This window comes from Tenrec ecaudatus, chromosome 3 (genome assembly GCF_050624435.1).
Source record: "Tenrec ecaudatus isolate mTenEca1 chromosome 3, mTenEca1.hap1, whole genome shotgun sequence".
Taxonomy (NCBI): Eukaryota; Metazoa; Chordata; class Mammalia; order Afrosoricida; family Tenrecidae; genus Tenrec; species Tenrec ecaudatus.
Genome location: NC_134532.1, coordinates 220,426,254 through 220,446,433, shown reverse-complemented (window position 1 = coordinate 220,446,433; position 20,180 = coordinate 220,426,254). Strand labels below are relative to the sequence as shown.

General features: G+C 52.0%; 1 protein-coding gene across 3 annotated transcripts in view; it reads left to right on the top strand.

Annotated features, from left to right (window-relative positions):
• Positions 1-20,180, top strand: part of TBC1D14 (TBC1 domain family member 14) — a 62,660-nt gene that overhangs the window by 4,383 nt on the left and 38,097 nt on the right. For all 3 annotated transcript variants that reach the window (XM_075544658.1, XM_075544657.1, XM_075544660.1), the window contains exon 2: positions 3,329-4,043. In XM_075544658.1, the coding sequence (XP_075400773.1) occupies positions 3,346-4,043 (698 nt within the window). In that variant the 5' untranslated portion in view covers positions 3,329-3,345. The remainder of the gene's footprint in view (positions 1-3,328; positions 4,044-20,180) is intronic.

Below are 20,180 nucleotides of genomic sequence, written 5' to 3'. Positions count from 1 at the left end.
TCTCTCTTGTTGCATAGGACACTGTGGGCTTTTCCCTGTGGGGTGGCTGAGAGGCAGAATTGCTTGAATGGTCACAGGTTTGGTGTGGCCGATGTCACCCTTGACCAGAAGATAGGTAGATGGTCTGCCTCAGTGGCCCTCCGTCGGGCAGAAGGTGGTATCGCTGGGTTTGCAGCCTCCACGCAGGTCCAGGGCTCTCGGTGCTGACCCCCTCTGCCTGTGGTTGTGTGTATGTGCCCCTTTCCTCTTGTGGTGCCCTGTGGGTGGACGGGGCAGGGGCTCCATCACGTGGCAGGTCATGCCTGGGCTATTTCTGGCCCCAGCCTCTGAGCTGTTGGAATGTTGGTGGTTGGAGCCTCTGAATCGAAGATTAGCTTGCCATCCTGTGCTGAGTGTGCTCCCTCCGAGCGTTCAGCAGCAGTCCCAATGTGCCTCTGCAGGCCCCAGGTCCCTTGTGCCGTCAGTGGGGCTTCTCTGGAGGCAAAGTGAGCATCTGCCTTCCAGAAGAATGCATCACTGGTTAGCCAACCCAGGTGCGACCTTCTTTTTGCCTCCCCTGGTCACACTGCCCTTCCTCTGCTGCAGCGGCAGCTGGGAGGGTGAGTTATACCCTCTTATCTGCTCTGGCTAGCTCTGCATCCAGCAAGCCAGGTTCCGGGGAGGTGAGCGTGCTGGGTGCCAGGGGCTGCCAGGCAGTGCCTTCCCGGGAGAGCAGGCATCAGAGCAGACTCCAAAGTCCCAGGCTTGTTCTGCTCTGTGACCAGGAACCACTTCTTAGATGAAGGTCCAAGGGCGAGGTGACATCCTCTGTGGGGGCCTGGTGCGTGGGTGGTGTGTGTCAGTATGTGTATGCATGTAATATGTGTGGAGTGTGTATGGTGCATATGGGTGTTGTGGTATATGTGTTTGTGTACATTGTGTAATGTATGTGGTGTATGTGGTATGGTATATGTAATGTATGTATATGTAGTTTATGTGTGTGATGTATGGTACATATGGTGTGTTGAGGGTGTGTGGTACATGTGGTGTAGTATGTGTATGTGGTATATGGTGCATATTGGATGTGGTGGTATTTGTGCTGTGTGTGGTACGTGTGATATGTGTATGTGATGTTTGCTGTGGTGTGTGTGTGTAACGTATGCCATGGTGTGTGTGGATGGTTAGGTGTGTGTGTGTGTGTGTGTGTGTGTGTGTGTAGCGTAGCCGTGGTGTGCATATAGATGGTTTGTAGTGTGTGCATATAGATGGTTTGTAGTGTGACGTATGCCATACAGTGTGTTTGGATGGTTTGTAGCGTGTGCATATGTGTGACATGCCGTAGTGTGTGTGGATGGTTTGTAGTATGTACATATAGTGTGTGTGTGTGTGTGTGTAACGTATGCCGTGGTGTGTGTGGATGGTTTGTAGTGTGTACATATAGTGTGTGTAACGTATGCCGTGGTGTGTGTGTGGTGATATGCAGGTGGTGTGTGGATGGTGTGTACATAGGTGGTGTGTGTGTGGTGATGTGCAGTGTGGATGCGGTGATGTAGGTGTGTGTAATGTGCTGTGGTGTGATGTGTGGATGGTGTGAGTGGGTGTACATGGTGGGTGGTGTGGTGACGTGTGTGGACAGCATGTGGTGGGTGTGCATGCCACTTTCGACTTTGCTCATTCTGTGGGTCCCTCAATGACAGATGTGTTTGTTCTCCTGGACGTCTATGGTGCTTGCATGATTGCTCACCAGCACCGTCATCCAGAGGCATTCATTCTCTGGAGTTCCTTATTCACTATCCAGCAGTCACACGCGTGTGAGGCCATGTAAGAAAAGCCATGGTGTGGAGCAGGAACACCCAAGTCATTAGAGGGATACCCTTGGCTCTTTAACATGTTAAAGAGATCTGTGCAGCACATTGGCCCTGTGCAATATGAGTGCCATTTCTCGACTGCTGCTTCCACAGGCTCTGACGGTGGGTCTGAGTAGAATGGAATCCTTGGCAACTTCAATCTGTCTCCATTGATCGTGACGCTACCTCGTGGTCTGGTTGTCAGGGTTTTTGATCTCTTTACATTGAGTTGTAATCCATCCTGAAGGCTGCAGTCCTCAATTTTCATCAGCAAGCCCTTCAAGTCTTCCTCGAGTCCAACAAACAACCTATTTGCATATCATAGGTTGTTAATAAGCCGTCCTCCAATCCTAAGGCCACGTTCTTCTTCATATAGTCCAGCTTCTTGGATCATTTGCTCAGCACACAGATTGAATGGGTATGATGCGAGTATGCACCCCGACACACATTTCCTGATTTGACATCACCCAGCGCCCCCTGTCTTGTTTGAATGATTGCCTTTGACCACGTACAGATTCCACACAAGCACAGTGAGGTGTTCTAGAATTCCCGTTCTCCTAAGTGCTATTCAAAGCACTTAGTGATCCACACAGTTGAATGCCTTTGCATAGTGAACAGAACAAACCAGGCGTCTTTCTGCTGTTCTCTGCTTTCAGCCAAGATCCATCTGATGTCAGCAGTGAGAGCCTTTCTTCTATGCCCTCTTCTGCATAGGGCTTCTGTCCGTTTTTTGTCTATGCACTGCTGTACCCATTTTTAAATTATCTTCAGCAAAATAGACTTCCATGGGATATTAGTGATACAGCTAGATCATTTCTTCTTCTGTTGGGTCATCCTTCTTTGGCGTGGACACAAACATGGCTCTCTGGTAGTCACTTGGTCAGGTAACTGTCTTCCCAGGGTCTGGGCACAGACGGGTGAGCACTTCCAGTACCACTCTGTGTGGAGCATCTCGCCTGGGTTCCTCCACTCCTGGGGCCTGGCCTGTGGCCAGCATAGCCTGGCTCCCCTGAGGTTCTGTGTGAAACAGCTTCTGATCCTGAGTCACAGTGGGCCTGCAGGAAAAGAGTTTTCCAAGAGTCCTAGTCTCGGGATTCTCTCTCGACAGAGATAGAACCAGTGAGATGTATTTGCATAAATGTCATGTCCAGGGGCTGACTCCCACAAGTGTGGGGCCAACAAGACTCGAATCTGAGGTTTAGGAGAGAGGCTCCCAGTGTTGTGGGAGTGGTCCATCCCAGGATCTTAGAGCAGGTGACAGACAGCCAGAGCTCAGAGTGAAGGGAGCAGGCCTGGGTGGATGGAGCTGGCCGCACACCTGGCTGAGTATGCTAGGGTAGCTTGCATTGTGGGAGGTCTTTACACTGCAGTGCTTCATGTCCTGGAGCAGTGGCCAGACCTCAGGGAACCGCCGCCCCACGCCCTGTCAGCCTAGGACATGTGTACATGGAGGCCCTGGGTCTGGGTGCACTGACTTCACTTCCTCATTGATGTTCCTCTAGTTCCTCCCTGGACCAAGATGACGGATGGGAAGCTGTCCACCTCTACCAATGGCGTTGCCTTGATGGGTATTGTGGCTGATCAGCCAGGAAGCCACCTCCCCAGCCCTCTGAGCGTGAGCCTCAAGGCCTCCCAGCCCCTTGCCCTGCCTGAGCATGGCCCCCAGCTGCTGCATGATGCTACACAGGACCGCTACAGCCTGGCCTCAGTGGACTCGGGGATCCCCACGCTGGAGATCAGCAACCCAGAGCCCGTGGCCTGTAGTGCCATTCACACCGGACGGCCACTGGCCCCAGCCGGCCCCGAGTGGGCTTCCCAGAGCACCTGTGCCCTGCCATCCTGCATGTTGCTGGGACCTGAGGGCGCTCAGCGGGAGCCAGGGGTGCGCAAGTCCTCCACCTTCCCCAGGACTGGCTATGATGCTGTGCGGCTCTGCAGCCCCCCTTCCCAGGCTCTGGGCCGCAGCGATGACGCTTCTGTCTGCAGTGGGTCCAGCTTGGGCACAGAGCTCAGCACCGAGGACCTCCTCGACCTGGTCACCAGCAGCTCCAGTGCCATCGTGGCCCTGGAGAACGACGACGACCCCCCCTTCATCGATGTCACTCTGGGCTCCGCCAGGGAGGCGAGCAGCCCCACCCAGTGCGATAGCACTCAGGGGCCCATGGAGGGCAGCAGCAGGGCCAGATTCCTGGGGCCACTCGGCCACTTCTTGGCCAGGTAACACCCTTTGTCTTTGTGGGGTGGGGTGAGGTGCAGGGCCCACCAGGTACCCTGTCCTGCCTGTCATGGTCAGCATGTGTTCTGTGCATATCTACCTCACTGGCCTTCCTCATACACCCGTGGCGCTGTGTTGCTCCCCATGGCCCTTGCTGAGCAGGTGGGAGGGTCATACTCAAGGGCCCTGCCATGGTGTGCAGGATGGGGCTGCTGATGACTACCATCTCAGAATGGCGACCTGCCCACAGCTGCTCTCACCTGGCGGGGCGGCGGGAGCGTGCTTATGAGGGATCCTGGCCGCCTGCCTGGGTGAGGAGTCCCCATCGGGTCCCATCCAGGCCCCAGTAGGCATTCAGGATCCTGCTGCTCAGACTCCCCTGGACAGTCTTGGGGTGCACCTCCCAACATCTCTAGGGGGTGTCCTGAGGAGAGGGGTGCTGGGGGCCGTGTGCCTGGTGGAGTGGACACCACCAGCTGGTCCTCAGATGCCCTCACCCGCCCAGCAGTGTCTGTGGGCCCGGCTGTCCCGGGCCGTCGTGTTGGGAAGTGACGTTACAATGTGATGCAGCTTCCATCCGACAGGGCAGTGGCCGAGGCAGCACCTGGGACTTGCAGCTCCTTCTCCCAGAGGCCTGTGCCCGATGTTTCTGGCTCTCTCTCTGTCCTGCTCTCTCCCAACTCTCTTGCTCTCCAGCTCTTCCCTCCCCTTCTCCTCCTTCCTCTCACACGCCCTCCACCCCCGGGTCCTCCTCTCTCTGTGCATGGGCACACTGACCTGTGCTGACAGCAGGTGGGAAGTCTGCGGCCCCTTGACCCCAGGACTGTCATGTGCCTGTCTTCAGGACGAGGGCATTCTCCTGCCCGGTCATTCTCTGACCTTGATCGACATCAAGATTTTCAATGGTCATACACCCTTGCTCCCACTTGATGGCTGGCTCCAGGGGCATGTTGTTCACAGGGAGAGCTCCATCCACATCCCCTGTGACACCTGGTCACCCTGTCTCCTGGTCAGGTCTCACCTGGCACTGTTTGTTCCCTGGGCTCTATCCTGTGTCACCTGGAGGCCAGGCCGGGGCTCTATGGACCATGGCCATGCTTTCCGTGGGGGCTCCTGTGCCTGTCATGAGGCCCAGGGGCTATTTGGTTGGCAGGGTCATGGTAGAGTTGGGGGAGGCTGGAGTCGGGGGCTCTCGGGTAGGTTACCCCAATATTGGGGACCTATGATTACTTGTGTCAGCCTGCCAGTTCTTCCTCCTGGGTAGAGTGACTGCATTTCCCCCTGTGCTGGGAAGGCACGGCCTCCGACCACACGTGGTGTGTCTTAACCACTGACCCAAGGTCCAGGGTGGATGGTTAGAAAACACCAGGAGGAAGGGCTGGCTGTGTACCTCCGCTGAGATCACAGCCAAGAGGCCCCCATGAGGCAGCTCCCCTCTGTGGCTCGATGGGAGTGGTGCTTTGTGTGCCACTAAGTCCATTAGAACACGATTCGGAAAGGTCCTTGGGGCTGTGTCATTGTCCTCATGCCCATTCCCATCCCATCAAAGGTTGCCCCACCTTTTCAGTTGTCTGTGTGTCTGTCATTGTGGACTCACAACCCTGCACTCAGTGGTTCCTGCCCCGTTGCCGCCTTACTTTCTGCTTCTGTGGAGCATGTACCCAGCAGAGAAGGCGCTGCTTCCATGCAGGGCTTCTGGCCGGGTCCTTCAGTGGGGCGGCTGGCTCTGTTTCTGGGCGCTTCCTCCACCATGAGAACTGGCTCTTGCCCTCTGGGGGGCCTCACCTCACTCTCCGACTCACTGCTGTCACCCTGTGCCTTGAAGAGAATTCTTTCCATGGGCACCTACTCAAGGCAAACATTCTGCACTGAGGGAGGGAGGCAGGTTGTCTAGAGAGCAAATCCAGGGATGCTATGTATAAGGCTGAGCATTCTATCAAGAAGTAATTATATATCAAGAAGGCATCCAGCTCTAGTCCATAAGTTCAGCTAGTCTATGAATCCTTTTTCAGACTCCTGTAGCCGCATGTTGGTGATGCACGCAGAAAGGATGATCACAGGCCCGTGGGCACAGAGTCACATAGATCCAGAGGTTGGTGGAAGCATGGCAGGGCACCGACAGCTCTCAGGGTCAGGTGGCCCACCTGGGGCTACTGCTGGAGGCAAACACAGAGTCCCAGTGAAGCCCGGTGAGGAGGAAGGCAGAGGTGCATAGACAGCATCTCGGTTTGCCTTGCTTTTTATAAAAAAGGTTTATGACTGTATTGGACAGGGTTCTCTAGAGAGACAAACCAGATTGCTAGTAATTATATATAAATATATTTATAAAGATAGATATATAATTCAAGAAATAAACCGTTAAATAATATACTGATAGATAATACAAGAAATTAACAGTTAAGTTATAAAGCAGTGAGACACTAGCAATCCTTCAAGTTTTTGAGAGCTGCCAGTTACTAGTCCCCTTCTGTAGAGAGAGCTGGGCTATATATACCCAGGCAGCAAACTGCAGGGCAGGTCCCCAACTGTCATCAACTGTCAGTCCCCAGCTCCAGAGATGAACATTCCAATTGTGTGGGCTTAAAGGGACCTCAACTTACAGCGACACAGTCCACATGCTAGGCATCCCACAGGTAGTGTACCCCTTTAAACTGAGGCACAGAACAAGCAAGCCATTTATCCCTCTGCCCTTCAGTTAATCCTACTTGTGTTTATCGGCCAGGCTGGCACAATAAACTATAGCAATGACATCAAGGAGGTATCATCAGGATGCATGCCTTGATTGTCAGGTTTAATTTCACCCTTAACCAGGAGAGTCTAGTTGACATGAGCTCTAACCTACCATACTTAACTTACTAAAAGGAAACGTGAATCGGGTAAAGGTGACTTCAGGGGCTAGTTGCAATTTAAGGTTTAAAGATGTGTCTTGGGCAGCGTATAGTCATGTGGGGGGTGCGGGTTGCAAACAGCATCTGGCTTCATAAAATCTGGATTGTATGTGAATTTGAGCTTCTGTTCTAGCTTTCCCCCCTTTTGATCAAGGGGTTTCTTTGGTAGGCTTTTTGACTAAACTTCAAAAAACCAAATACTCTGTGACTAAACACTCAGAGACTAAAGTGCTCTGTAATGGTGGCTGGGCACTGTTCGGTTCTGACGCCTTGATAAAGAGAACAGCCGGGCTCGCACGTTACTGTCCCCTCGTTAACTGACTCTCCTTCCTCTGCTGCTCCCAGCGAATAAGGATAGCTGTTTGCAACCTTGTAAGAGCTCTGGCACCATGCACCTAGGAGACAGAAAACTGAAGACAAGATGAGGCCATTTACCTGGGGTGTCCCATGGCACCACACCCCTACACCTCCATGCCAGGAAGACAGACTCCAGGGGCTGCAGGTTGAACTATCAGGGGCGGGGAGATGGCAGGTTGTGCATATACAGCCTTGGCCTCGGCTCTCTGTTCTCCTGTGTTTGTGGGACACACTTTGCTGCCCTCTGACTGCCCTTTGTGGAAATTGAGTCCTTTTTGCAGCCTTTGCGCTGTCCTCAGTGGGGTCATGGCCCACTTGGGAAACTGAATCCCAGACCCGTTACTGCAGTGTGGACTGTGCTCCAGGCCATCAGCGGCTGTGTGTTCTGCCAGTGACTGCAGCCCTTTCTTTCTTGTCACCGAGAGCAGGTGTGGTGAAATGTAGGGGCTGTGGGACCAGAGGGCCCTGGGGTTTAGGAAAGGCCTGCCACGCCTGTCTTAGGAAGCAGGCCCTTCCTCAGCTGCCCACCTTCTCCCATGGTGAAGGGACTCCTTTTGCAGGGGGAGGGCGAACTCGCTCCCCGTTAGAACATGTGCAGAAACTAGCGCACAGTTAACATCTTACCTGGCTCTTCCGTGTAGGAGTGACTGTGTGACAATGTCTGCATGTTCCCTTTGTCTCCAACACACAGTGAAATTGCTCTCTGCACACTCACCTTGTGGGTTGCCACATCGAATCAGCTGGTTCCTGTTTATGCTGAGTTTGCAGCGGAGAATGGTTTCAGTTCCACTTTGCTGATTCTTTGTTTTACACAGTTGGGGTTGCCAGGGACCCCTGTAGGGCCCTCAGTTGAGTTTGCTCAGTAGCCACAGGGAGCTGCCAGTCACTGGGTTGTTTGGTTGGTTGGTTGATTGGTTGGTTTTTGACATTTACTAAGTTAAATGGGACAAGGACAGGACAAAGACATATTATCAGATGAGGGCGACTATGGGCACAAGGTCTTAATGGTGTCCAAAGGTTTGCTGATGTACAGAGTTTTAAAGGGACCCGAGAGGTCAAGGAAAACTGTCATGAATGCATGGTTGGCAGCAGATCAATACATCATGGTTACAGGTGAGATTCCAGAGTGGGAATAGGGTTATGACTGGGACATGCAGGTCATAGTAGATGGAATTTACAAGTTGACCCCTAAAGGAATTAAGGCCTGACTCATGACCAAATGGCCCTCCCTATTCTCCTTCCAGGACACACCCAGGCAAACCCCCAGGGGAAACTGCACTACCTGGGCTGATGGTACACTCACCTTGTACCCACCTTGTAACCCACCTCCCAATGCACTCTGAGGACAAGACTGCTCACATTATTGGTTGCTGATCAGTGGGAATTCCATGGAGGCTTAATCCCCATGGGGATTCTGCAAATGAGCTGTAGGTGTTTATTCCATCCACAGCCTTTTGTAGACCTGGTGCTCAGAATGTGTAGTCTAATTCCTGCTTACCACGCTTTCATTATTTGCAACCCTTGGATCACGCAGGCTGCCTTTTCTTTCACCACCAGGCTCTGTAGAGACATTGTGAGTTGCAGTCACCTCTTGTTGGGTATGAGTGTTCTGTGGTCCTGCAGCCCTGTTGCTATTGCTGCTTCTGACTGTCGGAAGCCCTGTGTGTGCCGAGCCTGTGCTAAGAAAGAGAACTGCTCCGTGGGGTTTTCCAGGACGTGAATTTTCAAAGCAGAGTGCCAGGCCTGTCTTTCTCAGAGTCTCTGGGCCGCTTCAAGCCATCAGCTTCTCAGCTAGTAATGGAGTGTTTATGTCCTGGTGGTCTGCTGCTTCTGTGAATGGAGGGAGGGCTTGAAGACCTGGTTGCCATTCAGCTTTAAAATTCAAGTATGCAGTACACCCCTTACCCGGAGGGAATGCCTGGCAGAGGTAGTTGGGAAGTGTGGCTCTGCACAGTCCTGAGGGTGGAAGGAGCCAGGCATGAGTAAGAAGAAAGGGGCAGAGGCTGGGCACCACTGCTTCCCTGGTGCTATATGTTTTTGCCCAGGGGAGACAGGGCTCCTCTGCCTGGCACCTGCAAGGCAAATGCTGATGTTAAAGCAGAAGCATCTGAGTGGCAGTCAAACAGTGCACACTGGATGTGTTAAGACGGTTAGACTAGAGAAACAAATTCAGTAACACTCATGGGTAAGAAAGAGTTTTATATTAAGGAATAATTGTATATTAATAAAACATTCCATCCCAAGCCAGATCAAGTCCATAAGTCTGATACTAGTCCATAAATCCCTCTTCAGGCTCACAAAGCCACACACAATGATGCAGAAAGAACTCAGGAACATCCCTGACTGGTGGGTGCAGAGTCACATGGATCCAATGGCGGTGACTCTGGCAGCTCTGCCAGTGACTCAACAGCAGGAAGGGGAAGGCAGGGAAAGAGAGGAAGTTCCCAGGATCCTCCTTATGAGGCCCCTCCAACCAGGAGGTACCATGAGGCTGTGACTTGACTGACAGGCTAGACTCCACCCCAACATTTTCATAGCTTCAGGTTGATACCAAAGTTATGTATAACTGCCACACTAGGAAAAAGATCTAGTGGTCTACTTCCAAGGATCAACCAGTAAGAACCTGGGGTCACAACAGGGCATTGCCCTACCTGCTTGCTTTGGACGCCCCACCAGGAAGGGTGAAGCATTGGTGCAATACTCTGTGTCCGAGACGGACCCTCAGTGAGGTCGACCCCCACCACGGACTGCAAGTCTGGTGATGGTGAGCTGGCAGAGTTTCATCAGCATTTTGTGATGGTGTACATAGATCTTCCTGAGCCAGTGGCTGGCGTCCATCCACCCATCCACTACACTCATCCTCCATCAATCATCGTGATCTCCCATCCACCCACACACACACCCCCGGCCATTCACCTGCTTATCTACCCATCATCCATCCTCCAATCTATCTATTATCTACCACATCTTTCTTCCAAGGAACCTATGAGTGGGTGCATTCTGAGCCTTTTGTTTAGCAGCTGAGTGTGCTCACCATTGGCAGCACCTAGGTACCCATCAAGGCCCCTAAGAGGCACCCACGACTGCTGACTTAAATGTTGGAGGTTCGAATCTCCCAGGCATGGAGACCTGCTTCCTGAACTCGGTCCTGAGACCCCCGTGAAGCGCAGCTCTGCTCTGGTACAGGCACTGCCCCCTCTCTGGAACATCCCTGGTTGGTGGGTGCAGAGTCCCATGGATCCATTGCTGGGCGGCATTTGTGGAGGGCTCTCTGTCTGAGGCAGCGGAAGAGTCTGGGTTTTGCATGCCTGATTGTGTTTGTGACGTTGGACATCAAGTGGCCTCTTTCCCACTGAGTCTCTGAGACCTTGCTCTGGAGAAATTAAAGGAGCCTACGGTGTGTTCCAGCCACTGTGTGTGACTGCCACAGGTATGTGTCCAGATTGCTCACAAACTCTACGCCTGTGAGCCTCCTGGGGGCCCGGGTACGGTAACTAACGTCTCGGCTCCTGATGGCTGATGTCTGTGCAGGTGCATGTTGAGTGGCCTGGAATGTTCTCCTGGGGAGGAGGTGTCTCCTCACAGAGTCTCCTCACATTTCTCCTTCAACACATGGAAGGCTTGCTGGGACAGCTCCCCAGGCCTGTGGTTTTAGCTGTAGATGGTTTGGGAACTCTTAGTCGCGGTATTCTGTGAAAGGTGTGTTGATCGAAGGCTGAGGGGGATATAACCATCACAGGCTTTGGGCTCATGGGAACATGATGCCACGTGGGCTCTAGAGTGATGCACGTGGCACCCTGGGAAGGGGGCTGAGCAGGGCTGGCACGGACAGGGAGGGCTGCTAGCGGTGCAGCCGTGCCACGGTGGCCTGAGCGGTGGTGCAGGCGGTGGTCTCTGTCTGCTGTCATCCTAACCTCTGTACCATTGTCATCACCATCGTGGTCATCGTTGCTGCCGCCGTGGTTGCCTTCCTCACCTGGCTGCTGCCACTGTCATCGCCCTCCTCCTCCCTGGCCTGGGGCTCCCTGCTGAGTCGTCACAGTCAGGGTCACCACCATGGTTGTTCCCACATTGTTGTCACTGTCACTGTGCCCCCTCCCCTGGCTGTTCATGTGCCGACTCAGACATGGAGCTGGTGCTCCCTGGCAGAGCGGTCAGCAGAGAGCACCTCGAGAGAGCTCTTACAGCTGAGGCATCCAGGCTGCTGGGGGAGCAGGCCCCCGGGGTCTCTGCACCAGGGCTGTATGCGGGGCGTGAGAGCTGGTTCCTAGGGGCTCTGATGCGGTTCAGAGCCATGTGAGACCCAGAGTGTGGTCATTGATCAGCCTCTCTCCATCACACACACAAACACAGATACATGCCTGCATGCACACGGACACATGCACGCCACATACTAGCATGCACACACGTGCACTCACCCAGGCAAGCAGAGGCACATGCACAAGCATGCACACACACACACACATTCACGTGTACATATGCGTACCCACATAAACGCACAGCAGGTGCCCACCATATGCAAGAATGTCCCGGAGATGTAATCAGAAGGGGCGCTGTGTGCTGTGAGGTGTTAATAGGGTTCACCTCCCCACAACTCGCCTGGGCAGTGTGGTGCCTGTGGGCACTCCTTGGTCTCGTCTGGATGTGAGCAGGAATGATGGGGAGGGGGTGGTCTATCACTTTGGGGGCCTGTTCACAAAGCACCTCACGTGCCATGCTATTTCGGGGACCCTGGGGGCTCACTTCACACTTTATGAAAAAAGAGTGGATTGGCTGTATGAATTGTGTCCATGTGCTGCTGTGGGGATGGGAGTGGGCTGGCTTTGTACCCTCACGGTTGAGACTGAGCTGATGGAGCAGCAGGTCTGGGAAGGATGAGGGCAGGGGCCTGTGGAGAGAGGATTCATGGTTCGCCTCCTCCACCTCTGCAGCTGAGCTGAGGTCTACTTCCTGTCTGCATGCTGGGGAAGGTGCCAGGGGACAAGAGGGTGTGGGCAGGTTGCCCAGAGCCCTGGGACCAGTCCCAGCCCACTGCCTCGCTCAGGCTGCGCTGGAGGCTGAGGCACAGGTGCATCAAGTGTGAAGCTCAGGGATTTATGAGCAGGACTCGGGGAGGAATGTTCGGTGAGTGTCGGGTCTGTGGGACCTGCTCCAAGCATCCTGGGACGCCCGCCTGAGCCTGGGTCTGTGTCACTGAGCTGTGGACACACCCTTTGCCTCCCAGAACCATCCTGGCCTGTTTGTGAGGTTCCTGTGCCAGCTTTAATTCTGTGTGTACAGTATGTTCTGTGCAGGGTTCTATGCCCTGGGAACGGGGACGGGGGTGGGGAGGCTCAACGTGGAGCACCTCCTATTTTGGGGGCTGAGACCCCGGCCAGACCCCCAGCCACCAGGCAGACCAGGCGTTGGGCTGAGTGGTCAGTGCACATTTTCAGCATCTCAAAACCGCCTTCTGTGACCTCAGCAACTTCCCTACAGCCCAGTCAGTTCTCCCTCACAGTGAACCTGTGTGCTGACAGTGAAAGGTGCCACCGAGGGCTGGCTCTCCTACAGAGGTCACCAGGCCTTTCTTTTTTTTTAATTTTAAAAAAGTTTTAGTGTGAATTAGGTGAAGCTTCATAGAGCAGGTCATAATTTACATTTAATAGTATATACTTTTATTTTTTTTAATTAAAAAATAATTTTATTGGGGGCTTGTACAACTCTTATCACAATCCATATTTACATACATTGTGTCAAGCACATTTGTACGTTTGTTGCCCTCATCATTCTCAAAACATTTGTTCCTCATTTTTACCCTTCCCTCCCCATTGCCCCCTCATGAACCCTTGATAATTTATAAATTATTTTGATTTTGTCATATCTTACACTGTCTGATGTCTCCCTTCACCCATTTTTTCTGTTGTCGGGAGGTGGTTATATGCAGATCCTTATAATCGGCTCCCCCTTTCTACCCCACCTTCCCTCTACCCTCCCGGTATCGCCATTGTTACCACTGGTCCTGAAGGGATCATTTGTTCTGGATTCCCTGTTTCCAGTTCCTATCTGTACCAGTGTACATCCTCTGGTCTAGCCAGATTCGTAAGGTAGAAGTGGGATCATGATAATGGGGGGGGGAGCATTTAAGAACTAGAGGAAAGTTGTATGTTTCAGCGTTGCTACACTACACCTTGACTGGCTCATCTCCTCCCTGTGACCCTTCTGTAAGGGGGATGTCCAGTTGCCTACAGATGGGCTTTGGGTCTCCACTCCACACTCCCCTTCATTCACAGTGATATGATTTTTTGTTCTTTGATGCCTGATACCTTAGACCCCTGTGATCACACAGGCTGGTATACTTCTTCCATGTTGGCTTTGTTGCTTCTGAGCTAGATGGCCACTTGTTTACCTTCAAGTCTTTAAGACCCTGGACACTATCTTTTTTGATAGCCGCACACCATCAGCTTTCTTCACCACATTTGCTTCTCCACCCGCTTTGTCTTCAGCGATCTTGTCGGGAAGGTGAGCATCATGGAATGCCAGTTTAATAAAACAAAGTGTTCTTGCATTAAGGCAGTACTTGAGTGGAGGCCCAATGTCCATCTGCTACCTGAGTACTAAACCTATAAATACATGCACATAGATCTATTTCCCCATCGTCATATATAAATATATATGTGCATGCCTATATTTAGACCTCTATAAATACCCGTTGCCTCCTAGTTCTTTCCTCTATTTCCTTTGACTTTACTCTTGCCCCACTATCGTGCTCAGCCCTCATTTGGATTTCAGTAATTCCTCTCAATTACATTGCCTTGATCAAGCACTACCAGGCCTTTTACACCCTCCTTGCCACTGATTTTGCATCATTTGTTGTTCCCTTGTCCCTGGGTTGGTTAACACTACTTCCTTTCCCCCAACTCCCCCTCTCCCACTTCCCCCTGGAATCGGTCCAGTTGTTTTCTCCTCCAGATTGTTTATCCAGCCTATCTTATCTAGATAGAACTGCAGAGATAATAATATGCACAAAAAACAAGACAGCAAAACAAATCAACAAAAGAAAAACAACGACAACAAAAACTGACAGAAAAAAGAAAAGCCTGTAAATAGTTCATGGACTATTTCTTGACATTTAGGGGTGTTTTCCAGTCGAGTCTGATGGGGTGCCACATCCTGGCCCCAAAGTCTACTTTTGGTATTCCCTCAGGACTTCCTTGCTCTGCTCCCCTTGCTGTTCTGTTACACGCCCTTAGTGTGTTGCCTCGGTGTGGTAGCAGTCGGGCACAATTCCCACACTGTGTCTCCATGTTGTCCCCTCTAGACTGTGGGTCGGTGAGGGATGTCGTGTCTCGTAGTGGGGCTGGCCATATGATCTTCTCTGTGGATTGGCTGCTCTGAGCAGGAATATTGTCCTCAAGGCCAGGATGTTTTCCACTCTTTCTTCCTCCCCCTTCATTTGCTCCTGTGTGCTCTGATCAGACATGTCCCTCTCCCTGAGTTGTAGCTTCAGTGTTGTCCTCTGAAGTGAATTCTTCTGGGGGCACAGCAGGCCTTTCTTATGAGGCACCTCGGGTAAATTCGAACTCCACACTTGTTGGACATCTAAAGCTATTAAAACAGACCAGGAACTTGGGTGATGTGGAGAAATCAAAGGAGGGGGGCTCCACTTTCTCTTTAGAAATGAGAGGTGGTCCTTCGGAGAGCCTGCCCTGGGGCCCTGTCTCCTGTAACTGGGCTTCCGCACCTGTGGTGGGAGCCATGTCTCAGCCAGGGTCAAAGGGGTGGGGGTAGGGCTTCAGTGAGGAGAGGGGGCACCCAGGCTTGTTCTGTTCTTATAGGGAGCTCTCTGCTTTCCCCTGCAGTATGCTGTTCACTGATTTTTCTGCAACTGTCTGGGCCAGCGAGTTGGCTCTGACTCCTGGAGACCCCACATGCAGCTGAATGAGACAATGCCTGGCCTGCGCCATCTTTGTAACATTTGAGCCCGTTGTTGCAGCCACTGAGTCTCTCCATCTCAGTGAGGGTCTGCCTCTTTTTCACTGCCCATCTGTACCAAGCATGATGTCCTTTTCCACGACCCAGTCTCTCCTGACCACGTTGCTACAATACATGAGATGAAGTCTCTCCACTCTTACCTCTAAGGAGCCTTTCCAGCTGTATAAGACAGCCCTGCTTGTGCTCTTGGCAGTCCGAGGTATTGTAGTGCTCTTCTCCAGCACCATATGTAAATGCATTCATTCAACCTTCCTTACGCATTGTCCGACTATGTATGGGACGATGGGAAACACCGTGGCCTGGGAGGGGCATGCCTTCGTCCCCACTGTACAGAGGTCTTGTGCAGCACATTGACCCAGTGCACGATGTCATTTCATCCCGGGACCGCGGCTTCCGTGAGCATCGTGGTGTATCTAGCTTCCATCTGTCTGTTTATCCCAATGTTGTTTATCACTCCAGTGTGAACATTTTGGTTCCCTTTACATCAGGTTGCAATCCATATAAAAGACTGCAGTCCTTGATGTCCATTAACAAGGGCTTCAAGATCCTCCTCATTCCCAGCAACCTAAATTGTGTCATTGGCATGTTGAAGGCTGTTAATGAGAACGTCCTCCAGTCCTGATGCCACATTCTTCTTCATACAATCCAGCTTCTTGGACTGTTTGTTCAGACACGGACTGAGTTAAGGTGGTAAAAGGAAGCATCCCTGATAGACACCTTTCCTGATTTTAAAGTGTCAAGTCTTCCCTTACTGTTTCAGTTGCTGCCCCTTGTTTCATATTCAGGTTCCGCACGAGCACAAGGAAGTCCTGTTCTTCTCCGTGTGCTCTGTGGTGGTTAGACTCCCCATGGCAGGATGCTTTTGCGTAGTCAGTAAAACCCAGTCAACCTCTCTGACCGTCTCTGCTTCCACCCAGCTCCAGCTGATGTTAGTAGTGATAGCCTTTGTGCCACACGGCCTTCTGAAGCAGGAGTGCGTTTCTGGCAGCTCTCTCTTGATAGATTGCTGCAACTATTTTAAAAATTATTTTTAGTAAAATTTTACTTACATGTCATGTTAATGGCATTGTTTGATAATTTTCTTGTTCTACAGGGTCACCTTTCTTTGGCATGAACACAAATACGGGTCTCTTCCAATGGGTTGGCCAGCTAGCTGTCTCAGCTTTCTTGGGCTAGACTAGTCATGTTTCCGGCGGCGCTTCATCGGCTTGTTGAAACATTTTGGTTGGCATTCCATCGGTCCCTGGCGCCTGCTTCCAGGGCAGCTTGGATGTCTTCCTGCAGTACCGTTGCTCTTGCTCACATGCTCCCTCTGGAGCGCTGCATGCTGACCAGTTCTTTGGGGACACTGGCTGTGTGATACGTTGCCCTTCGACGTCCCGAGTACTGAAGTGAAGTCTTGAAGTTTTCCTTTAGTTCTTTTGGTTCAAGATAAGCTGAGCACGCTTCCTGCTATGTGGTTTTCTCGCTCCAAGTCCGTACACGTTTCATGATAGTGCTTTCTTTTCAGTCTTGAGCTGAAATTCCTGCTCAGCTGTGTTACTTCATTTCTTCCATTGGCTGTAGCTACTCTACAATTAAGAACACGTTTCAGAGTCTCTGCTGACATCCACTTTGATTTTCTCATTCCTGTCTTTTTAATAACCTTTTGCTTTCCTCATTAGTTATGTTCTTTTATTTTTAAAACCGTTTTATTGGCACATAAGCTACATGTCATACAATTCAGTAGTTCAGTCATACCAAGAAGAGTTGTACAATCATCACCACATCCATTTTAGAGCAGTGTCTTCTTTCTTGTACTCAGTGTTGGTAGCTCCCCATTTCCCCTCACCCTCCCCTGACATACCCAAGGAGCCATTAATCCAGTCACTGTCACTATAGATTTACCTATCTTGTATGTCATGTACAGAAAAATGATTTTTACAAAAACATTACCAACAACAAAAAATAACAAAGTCAAACAGAGAAACTTCAATTGAATAGAAAATATTAAAAGCTAGAACAAGTTTGGAATGGGTCAATGGGGAGATCAAATGATGAGGAGTTAGTTACATTTAAACGTAACTGTCTTTGCGATAATCCACTTTCCTGTGCATTCTTCATGATAGCAAACCTCTTCTCATCCCTGGTTCATGGTCAGAGGGGATTCACCAGAGGCTTAATCTATGTGTATTTCCCCTTCACTGTTTGATTTTTAAAAAAACTGAAATGACTTGTAAATGGTTTAAAAGAGAGACCACATGATGAGATCATATTTGAACCTGACTGTGTCTGAATCAACCACTTCACAGCACGCGCTCTCTGTCTCTCAGCAAGACCATTCACGTCCTTCGACGTGGTCCGAGGGGATTCACCTGAGGCTTAATCTTTGCATGGACCTTGCAGGTGGATATGGGGCATCCACTGTTGTCCATCGCTGTCTGCAAACAGGTGCTCACAACTTCAGCTGCCATACCATTTCCTCCTGTGCATTGGATCGCGTTGTTCACAGATTTTGGATCACACAGACTGGTGTGCTTCTTACACATGGACGGAGTTGATGCCTCACAGAGGGAGTGAGTGATGTCATCCCACAGCTCACCAGGCCCTTTGTCAGGGGCATTCAGAACGTCGGATCTGGAGATGTCATTTCCTGCAGGGTATGGCCAATACCCATTTACTTCAGCTCACTAATACGTAGGAAGGATATCGCTCTGGATGCATTCCATTTCTTTCTTGACAACTTCCAATTTTCCTAGATTCACATTTGTACATCCCACGTCCCGATTAGTAACGGATGTTTACGGCTGTTTCTTCCCATTTGAGTCAGCAAATGCACGTCACTAGAGCTTTCTTCCACCCCTTTTATTATAGCCAACTCTACTCGGAGGGAACGGCTCTCTGCAGTTATGTTTCTGTGACCTCGCTGTAGGGTGGGCTTGAGTGGATGACACTGAGGATAGCAGCTAAGCTAGGAGTGGGTGCTGTGGGTGGTGGTGCTGTAGATGGGCTGTGGGAGGCCTGTGAGGGTGTGGGTGTAGCTGGGCACATGGGGTGTTGGGAATGCTGAGGGGGAGATGGGGTATAGGAATGGAGGTGTCTATAGGGGTCCTGTAAAGTATGGGGGCTATAGGAAGTGCATAGGTGGAGTATAATGGAGAAGGTAGGATATGGGGGAGGTAGAGGTGCAGTGGGAGAAGTGGGTACATGGGAAAGGTGGAGGTTAGGGTGCAAGGGGGCAGTAGAGAATGGAGGAGGTAGAATGCAGTGGGGTGCGATGATGGTGGAGGATGGAGAAGGTGGGGTACAGTGAGGTATGGGGTGCAGTGGCCATGGTGACTGAGGAGGAAGGGGTACAGTGGGGAGGGGGAGTACTGCTAGGCTGTGTGCTGGGAGCCTGGGTGGCCCTTGGGGAAGCCAGGTGGATGGTGTGTGGCTAAGTTGGCCATCCGGTGTGGGCCTTGTGAGCGGTAGCTGGGCTTTAAGCTGCAGGCCTGCCGTGCCCACTCTAGTCAGCAGCTGTTGTCCTAATGTTGCCAGTGAAATGTGCCCAGTGTCCTTGCTACAAACCCTTTGATCCCCCATGAAAGGCTCTTGGCATGGGCCAGCACTGACTGAAAGGGCTCTCCTCCACTCCTCCAGGAGGGACCCGCTGGGAGCTCTCCTGGGCTGCACCCCACCTGCTGGGCACAGGAGGGACCACCAGCTCAGGCCTTGTCAGAGTGGCCCTTGCCAAACCCAGAGCAGCTCCAGGTGTGGCCCAGGGCGTCCCTGAGTGTTAACCTGCCCAGGGGTCCAAGCTTTTGGCCAAGTGTAGTAAGGAGGCTCCTGCTGGTGCTGCTACTGAAGCTCTGTCACCTGGCTTGGGCGTCCACCTGCTGTGGAAACAGCTGGATTCCCAGGACCGCCCTCACGAGGCTCTCCCTCCACAGGTCTCTCCTGTTGTCTGTGCTGGAGACAAAGTGATTGCACTTGTGCCACATTAGCGCCCACTACCCTGGGGTAGTACCAACACTTCAAGTTCAAGTTCGGCCAGAGGCCCCTGGAAGAAAGTCCTGGCCCTTCCTAAAGTCCCCCATGGAGGGCCTTAGGGCAGCGCTCTGCATAATTAGCATCGTAAAATCCTCACAACTCAGGCCTGGAGCCCCAGCTCTATCCCAGGGAGCAGTGCTCGCAGGGTCCTGTGGGGGGGGGGGCACCCTGATTCCAGAGGCGGCTACAGAGGGACAGCTGGGGAAGTGGGGGCCACCACTGGCTCATCATCTCCTGACAGCTGGAGCCCTGACGCCCCTCTCCTGGGATCCACTGATGTCCCTTGCAGCATGGCCTCTGCCCCAGCCCCTGCAGCCCTGACCAGGACACCTTCTCGGGCTTCCCTGAGGAAGTCAGGTCAGCATGTTTGTTTGGAAAGAGTAGGGCTCATCTGGGACCAGGGATTTTTGTTTCCATGGTAAGGAAAATCTCAAACTCAAGGTGATGTTTCTGTTAGTTCCTCACTCTTATTGGACGGGACAGCCGCAGCAGTGTTTTTTTCTTACAGAGAGCTGAGAAACAGACTACTGTACTGCTTCCTCAGCTGCTCGCTCAGTGCCCTGTTCATGTACAGACCCCTGGGAAGCCCCCTGACCCCATCAAGCCACTCACTGTCCCTTCCACCCTCTCTATCTCCAGGCCCCAGTGACTCAGTCCTGCTGGCATCAATGACAGTGTTCTGTGCTCCTCAGCCACGCTCTGCCCCCCTCCAACCTGCCCCCTTCCTTCTCAGAGGCAGCAACTTGTGGGTGGGGAACGTGAGCCCTTGGTGAACCCCAGCACAGGGCTGAGGTTGGAGGCTGGGTTAATCTCACAAGCCCTCTCTGTTGCTCTATCTCAGCAGTTGGACTGGCTGGACCTTGGAGGCAGCTCAGGGTTTACCTCTTATATAATAGGCACCCTGCTGGA